General features: G+C 45.7%; 1 protein-coding gene across 1 annotated transcript; it reads right to left on the bottom strand.

Annotated features, from left to right (window-relative positions):
* Positions 1 to 1,036: 1,036 nt before the first annotated feature.
* LOC119390207 (armadillo repeat-containing protein 5) lies at positions 1,037 to 8,804 on the bottom strand. Its single transcript, XM_037657771.2, has 7 exons — positions 8,461 to 8,804; positions 8,348 to 8,378; positions 8,065 to 8,251; positions 7,787 to 7,943; positions 5,863 to 6,052; positions 3,717 to 5,262; positions 1,037 to 2,618 (listed from the first exon to the last, which is right to left on the bottom strand). Exons 1-7 carry the CDS (start codon positions 8,701 to 8,703, stop codon positions 1,847 to 1,849), a joined length of 3,126 nt encoding a protein of 1,041 aa, XP_037513699.1. The 5' UTR covers positions 8,704 to 8,804; the 3' UTR covers positions 1,037 to 1,846.
* Positions 8,805 to 10,532: the final 1,728 nt, after the last annotated feature.

The raw sequence follows: 10,532 nt of genomic DNA, 5'->3' as shown, positions 1-10,532 counted from the left end.
ACGGCCTATCGCTTATGGCCTGGTGATCCCAAATCAAGGGCACAGCATTGCTCTGACCGCTGTTGAAGTGTGAAGAGGACTATCATATGAAAAGAATTAGCTACAAAACTGTGTCCCTGAGCCAGGGTCCTGGCTACCAGGTACAGTCGAGCCCACATATAACGAATTACTGTGTATATCGAACAGCTGTAAAAACCCATTGAATATATTTTCAATATGTAAAATATCTTGTACATCAAATTATCTATATAAAGAACACTTTTGTGATTCCTTTCTTATTTGATATATCCGGGTTCAACTGTATAGCCTATTTTATAGGCTTGTGTGAATAGTAAGTTTTCGATTCGGAGCGAATTCAAAGTGAATGGTGATTTGGTCATTATTTTCGAAGCGAATTCGAATAGTATATATCACATATTATAAAGAAAAATGGGCGTATTTGTCATGACCCAACTAACCTGCACAACATTTTTTGAAAGCTGAAAGAAGGCATGTGCAAATGTCATTCTTTTCGGTTCAAAGGAAGTGTAAACAACATTGAATAGTAGCAGGATTTGACTTTCGGTAGAATGAAGCTTTTAAACTTAAAAAATGATGAATCAATGCGAGGGTAATATGTTCATGTAACCTTAAAGTGGGGCTTCGCGGCAGTGCGGATTTTTTCTGGAAAAGTGTATTCACGGTATAGCACCCCTCCACTGCAGTGAAACCACCTTTACAGGAGGGTTACATGCGGACTAATATACACCTATTCGCTCACCTCGAATACTTCGAAATTTCCAATAATTTTAATTTGAATCGAAGCGAATTCGAATACAGCAATATTCGCTCAAGCCTACTTTTTTAACATGAAAGAATGTAACATCTGCAAACATGGACACAGGAGAAAAGAAATAACTGGTTCTCTTATGTTTTGTCTGTCTGTGCACGCCTTAACTTCTTAGATCATGAGCTCTCAGCGGCTCAGGTCAACTTTGTCATTCTAAACCTCTTCTTTACTTTCATATACGGATTAAATTCTAGTAAATTCCGGTGGTTTTTCGTTAACTGTTAACTTCAGTCCTTATTTTCCTATAGCGTGGAAGATTCTGCATTATTGCCATATTATGTGGAAATTTCTTCTTTTTTTTAAGCAAGGCATGCATATAGACAGCTCTGGTAACTTATTCCCGCATTTTTGTAGCAAAGAAAAAAAAGGGAGTGCGAGTGCAAATGATTTGCTTTTAGCTAGTGCTGATTTACTACTCAAACTTCTGGAAGTTTATTCACCAACTTACTCACGTACTCGAGCTACTATTGGCAGTGGCAGTGTCTGCTATCAAGTAGCCATTACTAATCAGAGCGTCTTGAGGGATTAGTTGGTGCGTTCTAGGAAATGTCTGTGAACTGCACACAATTAGGAAAAGGATAACATGAAAGATGACACAAAACAGATCAATCTGTTTTGTGTCTTCTTTCGTGTTGCCCTTTTCCTAATTGTGAGCAGTTCACAATCGTTCACTAGCCATTACTACTGTGGTATGTGAATACTATCTGGAATCTGGAAATAAGTGCTCAATCATTTTTCTTCGTCCTGCACTTTAATATCCACTTTGTACATGGGAGACGCAGCTGTACACACCATTAACACACTCAGATAAGCACCCATTTCAACAACACTCAAACCACCGTGGTTTAGGTTCAAATGAACCAAGCTGATGACCTTGTCAAGAAATTCTGTTAAACTACTATTCTACCCTTCTCAATAGTTTTCCTTCAACTTACTTTCAATGTTTACTTTGCATGCGGCATACAAACTTTATATACAGTGTCTATATACAAGAAAAAAAAACCTAAACAGGCCTGATTATGTGGTACTGGTACTGTCGTTAACGTACACGTTTTGACGGACCAAACTGGCAATGTCGTCCAAAACTTGTCCTCCATGCTTCCCACTGACCAGCTCGCACAGACACTCACACTGGCGTTCAGAGTCCGTTTTCTCTGTCAACACGAACCACAGTGCAGCCTTGCGAAAGCCAGTCATGCCAAGCTCCAGAGCCCGGCCGTACACATCGCACGCACTTTCCAGTTTGAGGTTCTGCCTCACCCTGATCTCAATCTCTCTCTGCAAACTGGGGAGCAACATGAGGTCGCAGAGACCCAAAACGTCCAGCTGCACGTTGACCGACAGCTCGCTGCTCATAAACGCGCACGTCTGAAAGTCGCAACCGTGGAGGAAGTGGATCACGACACTCAGCGGCTTCCCGTGGGCGCTGCGGAACGCGACGACCTCCTGGTCCTTCTCAACAAAGTGTCCATCGAGCATCGTCCTGAAGTAGTCGTTTGCCTCGCTCAACCGGTGCCTGTTGCCAGTCACCTTGCTGCCGTCGTCGACTTGCAGTTGCACGTCCATCGTAAACGCTTCAAGGCGACAGGCGTCGTTCGCACCGGACGCGCCTTGCGAAGCGGTTCTGAGCGGGCTTCGTTTTTCCGATATCGACGTGCACAAAGCGGTGAGACTGTCGACGGCCTGGCGAAAGGTTCTGCCCATTGCATTTTTGCCTTCTTCTAGGAGGTCTAGCAGCGCATCCAACGCTAAGCAATCAAACAGCAGCTGACGTAGAATGGACTTGTCACTGCAAGAGTAAAAGCAAAGTATATATGTTTTCAGAAAGCAGGAAAGGTGTGCGCATGCAAAAACACCACAAGCATTTAAACTAACACTTTTGTGTGTCTGTGCAAGGCAAGTTTCAATATGAAAGTGTGCCCAGTACACTGCTCACGCTCATGCTAGGGATGCATTGTGCAACGTTTCTTTTCATTCAGTACACTAGACTCATTCACTCAGAAAGAGAGGGGACAGCTGCCTGACTGAGCCCTGACCTGTTGCATTGTCTTTTGCTGCCCCTTCAAAATTGGTGCTTGTATTAAGCTTCCAATATGTCAAAGCACTGTGCTACGGAGAAGCGCTGTGCACTAAGTGAATCCTGTTTTTCAATTTTACAAAGACTGGGCACGCAGTGCTAGAACTTGAGCTACTGCACCCTGCCCAGCCTTGCCACAAGTTGCGATATGGCAGTGTATTTCAGGATTTTTTGTTGTTGCTTGTTAGCTTTTACCGGGCTAAGGTGCTGGTTCGAAATGCTAGCCACTGTTGTCACTGATCAGTGCACCAAGCACTTAGTACTCTCTTTGAACAACTCGCCAACACCTTTTATGAAAGAAAGGTGTGGAAGTACACGTGGCATTTAAAGGCACATAACCTCGCATTTCAAACGAATGGCATTGCAAGTGCACTTTTATCAATCTTTTTCAGTCCCTCTAAAGAAGTTTCTGGGATATTAAAGAAAGTTGTGACAAACATACAACAAAATCGGGCTTTCTTATTAATTGCAACAATTTTCATTCACGTCAGCTCGCTGCCTTACGAGATAATGTTTGTGTTTTAGACATAATTGACCTTGCAAAGAGCATGCTACAGTTTTCCTATTTGGGACATCAACTTAGCTGAAAGTGAAACAAGGACCCACCTTACCAACACTATACTGCATCACTTACTGTAGCAGCGAAGATGCACGTACAAGCACAAGTTGAAGCAGAGACCTCATTTGTTAGAGCACACTTAGAAGCAACTTGTCTCAAAGGTGAACATTGAATGCTCAAAATGAGATCACTGGAGATCACTGGCCCCATGCTTACAAAATTTGTAAACAATCTGCCAAGCGAGCACTCACCGGACAATGTAAGGTATGGTGAGACAGCACCAGTTCTGAATCTCCTTGCCCTGCGTCAGCAAACAGTGCGCCAGCACACCGCTCCCATAGCCGGACTCTGCCACGAGAATGAGATTAGATAACCAGTGCCTGCCGAGGTCTCGAAACTGTCGACAGTGCTTGCATCCCTTCAAACCGCACGCCACCATGCTTTCTATCAGTTTCAGTACCTCTCCTCTGCACACTATCTCCTCAAAAGAGTGCAAGTCAGACGTTATCTTCGACATGATCTGGCTGGCCCTTTGCAAGGGACTCGGGACGTCATACAAGTAACGCACCAAACCGTCAAAGAGACCTGTCGCCCCCAACTTGTATTCCGGCAGTTCTAGCAGGGTAAACACCGTCAGGATCTTAAACATTCCATCGAGAAGCATCTCCTGAGGGTCCTTGTAGGCGGGCGTGACGGATTCCGACAGGGTTCGTCGGCGCCTTCGCTTGGCGCGGCTAGGAGGGGAGTCGTCCTCTGCACCTCTAGCGTGGCCAGACGCTTTTGTGGGTTGGTCGTCGCACAGCGAGGAGCGCTTTCGCTTGATGAACTCCTTCTTTTTTGGCGTGTCCCTACAGACCGACTCCACCATGTTCTTTACGTAAAAGGGAATGGGTTGCTCCGAGTCGCTGTCGTTTTCGGAACAGATGGGAGAGAAGCTACGGAAAGGCTCGGGCGACGCTACCGACACCGGCGAGTCACAACGTGGAGTGCTACACGGTGACCACAACCCGCTGTCGGTAGATCTTGGGCTCCAAGCTCCGGGAAGTGGCGACACCGGACGCCTGGCCTGGTCGGGCGACACGGGGTTGCTGTGGTAGCCCAAGTCCGGGCAGTAACCTCCAATGTCTGGTCCAGAATTCTGGCTCTCAATCTCTCGGTAACTTGGACTGTGAATGCAAAAGGTGTTCTTACTGGCATACTTGCTCAACTCCGAAGAAACTTCCTCGTTTAGGGCTTGCTCAGTAATATCATCGTAATCTGTGGCTTCACTCTTGGCTTCTGACACTTCACACTCGTTCTCCTGGTCCACAGATTCGTCACCAATGTCCAAAGTGGAAACCTGTGGAACAACGTGGCGACTACTATGGCTTTTGTTCCCAGTAATATTACTTGCGATGTCTTCGTCCTTTACACCTGAAGCTCCTGCCCCCACTGTCTTTAGTTCTAAACAGCCATCATCAATGCCATTGGCTTCTCCCAATGCTGCCATTGTATTTTGGTCCTCCATTCCATTTGGTGAGGAATCCACGGAATGCTGATCTTCCTTGTGATCTTTGGTGTAGTCTCTGATGTATACCAGAAGTGTGGGAACAAGGTCCAGGCTCCAAAGTACTGCGAGGCTAGGCTCGTCGTAACGAAACTGAAGGATTGCGCAGACGCAACAAGACCACAGTTCTTTCTTGCTTTGGTCCGACAGTGCCTGCACCAGCAGCGGGAGGCCTCCAGATTCCCGGATACGGACCCTGTTGACGGATTCCTGGCTGTAGCGACACAGGGACGAAAAAAGTGTTCCATAACCTGAAAAAAAAATGAACGAATAAAATAAAAACATGCATAAATAACAGGCCTGAGAAAGAGATGGAAGACTTACTGTCCTACGGAATAATCTAAAGACTTGGCAAAGTATTAGACCATGTGTTTGCTCTTCTGTATAAGGCACTCTTCATTATTACGTTATCACCATGTGTGGCATTCGCTTGGCTCTACTTACACCCTATTGGCTGTGCAGACAGTCTGGATTGCAAGAAGTGCAATATCTAGAGACCATAGCACACGTCTTGTGTGTCTGCTCACAATATGCTGTGCAATGAAATCATTAAAAACGTCTGTCGAAATTTATCCAGCAATTACTTGCAATTACTTGCTGCAGCAGCTGGATTTCATAATCTTTTCAATCTGTTCGTCCCTCGCATACACCAAAGAGCCAATTTCACCAGTACAGTATGTAGAAAAAATATATATTAACCTGCACCACATTCTTTACCACATTTTATTTTAGCTTTGGCAATTAAAACAAAAGTCTGTCATACTTAGAAACAGAATGAGAAAAAAAAAACTATGCTTAAAAGTTAACAAAGTGCCACAAATAAAAGCGAAAGGACAAAGCAAGAACCTCACTTGGTTTTGCCAGATTGTAATCGGTGAGCTGCTTTATGAGGGCAGAGATAGCCTGAGCAGCACCAAGGTCTGGCCGAACATCACCCACCACAGAAAGGTTGGCAAGAGTTGCAAAGGCAGACTCCAGCACTGCACTGTCCGATGCTTGCAGAAGTTCCTCTAGTATCTTGAATCCATCAGCCTCTTTAATCTGCGGGTACAATTAAGGACGGCAATGTTGGAGTAAAGAGACGATGTTATCTGCAAGTTTAATGAGAAGCGAAGTACGGCGATCGGGGAAAGTAAGCATCCTCAATTTCCACATTCCAGCTTTGGCTAAAGAAGTAGATTAGTTGTGGTCAAAGAAACACAGTTGAGCAGGACACTGAGTGAATGAGCGAGAGAGAGCGAGCAAGTGAGTGAGGTGAAGTGAGTACTGCAGACCAGCACTTCGTAGGAATGCAGCAATTTATCCGAGATAGGCAAAGACTACTTGCAGGGTTGTGCTGCTTAGTACAAAACCTATAGAGAAACATTAAAATGTGTTTTGCAGCGCATGCGACTCCTAACGAGTTCTCCTGGCGAGATTTTGGTCATTGTCTGTCTGCGTCCTAGAAAACTCAACAATGTGCAAATATGGTTGTTTGCGCAGTATATATGTATTCTCATACAAACAGCCTCCACAGATAAGCTAGCTGCTCACGCTGTTCTCTGCGTACCTTCAAAGTGAAACCGAAGAACGGTACCTGAATGTCTTTAGTGTAAAATATATACATTGTCAAGAGCACAATTCCTTTCATAAAGAATATGCTGCTTTCCTGGAATTCTGTATGGTTTCATACACACCATACCTGGTAGGTCCTACATACATGCAGTTTATTTTCCTTTTTAAAAAAAATCCAGCACTAAACTTTGAACACAAGCGCACAGAAAGACGTGACGGGATGGGCACAGTACTCCAACTAAGTTTGCAGTTCATCAGTTCACTGTTTCCAGGATTGGCCCACCACAGATCAGCGCACCAATCCTGCAGCCAGTGTATGGTCACAGCAAAGCAAGCGATCTTTGAGCTAGTGCCATGCGTTTAGAAAAAAAGGGCTATATCGCACAATGAGGGTGTTTCAAAATGATCGATCCAACTTTGATCGCATATATGTCAGAAATAGGGACAGATAGAAAGGTGCAGCTAGCGTTATAATCTTCACACACACCTAAAGTTTTAGTAGCCGTTTAACAGAGTTAAATGCGTGTGCCATCTGTAGCAAGCATGATATCTAAGCGATATTCCAGTTCCACCCATGTCCTCCATAATTTGTTCATGTGCTGCTTGGTGTATGCTCGCAGTTCCCGCAGGTCCCACAACGGGGTCTTGAAGACCACATCCTGGAAATGTTGGCATAGAACAAAACTTTAGGTGTGTGTGAACATTGTGCTGCAAACCACACCTTTCTATCTATCCCAATTTCTTACTTGTACGCAATCAGCCATTGCAGATGTACTCTGTCAGTTTTTTTTTTCTTGCTGTCTCACTATTGAATGTGGTCATTGTAGTGCACTCTCAATTCTAATGAGGCAAGTGTCTAACGAGGCATTTCTCAGGTGATTCTGTAGCGTTTGACGCAGCGTGCGCATCGCAATATCGGTGTCATACGCACTTTGCACTTTCGAACGCAATCGACCCGATCGGGATCGAATTTCTCGACGGTGACTGACTCTTTTCTCAACAAGCGCGAGTGAGCCAATCGCGACCGACCAATCGCGACCGATCACGATCGGGCTCTATCTCGATCTAAAGTGCACCATGTGACAACACAACTAAGTACGACGTGCGCGAACTTCCAAGGCATGCCGACTTTGTTCGTATGGTACACTTCGCCGAAACAATTTCGCGACAAGTGGAAAAACTGCTGTCAAATGGCTAACTGCATAGGCGTATTTTGATTACCTGCAATGCACATTCCAAGCTACAGGACTGCGTCAACGATGCCAGCGCCTGAACAGCGTGCTTCTGGAGGGCCTCAGTCTGCAGGAATTTCACGACAGCCGCAGGAGCTTTGCAGGTAACCAAGTCCTCGCGGCATTCGGGAGTGTTGGCGAGGATTCTGTAAGCGTTCGAGACATTTTAAACAGAGTCGAATCGCACGACGCAACGCCAACACACGCTACGAATATCGGAAGCGAAACTAAAGGTGCGCGTGGCTTGGATGGCCGCCGCCCACTTACCTTACTGCGCGCAGCGCTGTAACTTGACTTTCGCATGACGTCGGTGAGGTGAGGAATGTGACTATGTGCTCGACAGCCTTGCAGCTGTGAATCTCTTTGGCCCCTCGACTCGTCATCGCTACATTGGCGAGTCCCCGGCAAGCTCGGTTCCGGACGCTCTCTTTTTCGATGCATGACAAGATTCTCGCTGGAAGAAAAGCTTACTCCTCAGTACGAAAATCGCGCGAATTGGAGTAGACTTACACTAGCGCTGTGTACAGAGAACGAAATGAGAGGTTCTTACCAATACTCCGACAGCCACCTCGCCTGATGACCTTAAAAGGAAGCAAAAATAAAAACATCAGCAACCGATACCGCGGTAGCGGAAGGCCGCTAGACACTGCAGTCAAATCGTACCTCTTCGCGTGCTTTATCAACTAAGCAGCAGTTGGCGAGTATGCTAAGACATATATCCGAGTATTTAGGCTTTTCCAGGAGCCCGAGGAGGGCCGATATTCCTCCGAGAGCGCAGAATTCACAAACAGCTGCGGAGTCCTTCCGGCAGTGCTTGGACACTTCAACAAGCGCATTGAATGAGGTAGAGAATGAACCCGAGGTAACCTTCGCAACAAGATCGCTTAGAAGACTCTTTAAGCTCATAATAACACCGAGTATTTCAGCTACTCCGTATCATTATCCCCTATTTCGCGAAATTATTTATGACGACGACCTGCCCCAATCGAGACAACCCAATGTTACGAGCCTGCAAACGTTTCGGCCCTAATTTAGAGCACGTGTACAACCATAAAATGTTTCACTTTATTTGAAACCATGGCAAATGATGCTTTACCACTGCATGTTTATTTTGTGGTAAGTTATTTTATAGCTTGTTATCTTATTTAAAAGGCGCTTTGTAGAAGTAATGTTTAACGTTCAGTGGCGCGCGTTTTAAATGTGTGTTTTCGTGTGATGGTGATGATGTCCTCACTCTGATGGCGCTCACCCACAAAGGAGGATGGGCCAAGAACCGGGTGGCAGGATCTTTAAGCTAAAGACCTATGGAGCTAATAGCAAACACTGGAACTTTAGACTAAAACTAAAACATAGCTAATAAATGAAAATGCTAAACGAGCAAACAGTCAGACTGTCTGATGGGATATTGACGGATATAACCGACGGGTTCGGAAGTTCGGAACCAATAATACAACAGTGAAATACTACAGTGAAACCTCGGCTATACGAATCTCACGGGACCACCAAAACTATTCGTATCATCCAAGATTAATATCACCAGAAAGCATGGAAAATTAGCATGCGACAAAAGAAAGCTGGCGTACATTTTCATTTATTGTTTTTCAGGGCCGCAGCAACGTCAGGAAGAACCCTGAACGATTGTCAGTTAAGTTTTTAAATGTCGGCAATCATACCAGCACTCTTAAATATACGGCCCGTACGCGCGTATTTAATTAATGAACCAGGTGCGTTGTGACCCGCGACAGCAGTAGCCCCTTCCAAATTTTAGTATGCATTTTTGCATCACACCAGAGTACTGCAGCGAAAGTAACGAAAGAAGAGCTTTGACGCGATGGATCAAGGCCACAAAATTGCAGAACCACGGTCCTGTGTTATGATTTTGTTATCGCGGAGGTGTTGGGGATGGTTTTTTTTTTTTTGTAGATTTATGGCCGTGCCCGTACAAGTGCGACCTCAACGGTCGCGCATGTTGACATTGTGAGGCCTGGCTCCTTCGCCAAGACCGTCCTCCCCTTCTTTCGGTCCTCGTCCACCCTTCATAGGATGTCTGATGCACGAGGCAGGCACGTGTAAACACAGTACAACGACAGCAGCCCGCGTCGACGTGTTAGAAAAAAAAAGCATGGCGCTAATGTCATCTGTAATCTAAACGCGAAGGCACACGGAGGCACATAAGAGCCTCAAAGATTCGCGCACACATTCTCGAAGACCGTGACGTGTCTTTGAAGGTTTATTCTGACTGTAAGAATAGTGTTTTTCTTACACCGTGATTCTGACGATTTGGCGGTGCGGCGCGCATGCCCACGCTTGCGTTCCCGCGCTCGCACGTGCTTGGCGCGTCTTTCGCGACAGCGCGGACAGCACCACTTCGTACCTTGGCGGTAGCGTATGTTCGTATCAAACGTCGCTGGGTGAAAATCGGTTCGCAACAACCGTACTCCATTACATTGCAGGCCAATGGGCCTTGGCCGGGACCAACAAAAATTCGTACCACCCCGAAATTCGTATGAGCTGTGATCGTATCACCGAGGTTTCACTGTATGCACTAACATGGCAATCTTTTAGGGGCGAAGCACCTTAGGATCTAGCTTTGTCGTCGACTCTCACTGTCCGCTGTCACGGTATGTAGAAAACTGTTGCTATAGTCGAAGCATACGTGTGTATGTTGCGATTACGATTGTAAAGTCTCACATAAAAGTCATATGCAGCACTCAAAATACTCCTGAAATATCTTA

Source organism: Rhipicephalus sanguineus, chromosome 4, assembly GCF_013339695.2.
Source record: "Rhipicephalus sanguineus isolate Rsan-2018 chromosome 4, BIME_Rsan_1.4, whole genome shotgun sequence".
NCBI classification, from domain to species: Eukaryota; Metazoa; Arthropoda; class Arachnida; order Ixodida; family Ixodidae; genus Rhipicephalus; species Rhipicephalus sanguineus.
This window is presented reverse-complemented; position numbering and strand designations above follow the sequence as displayed.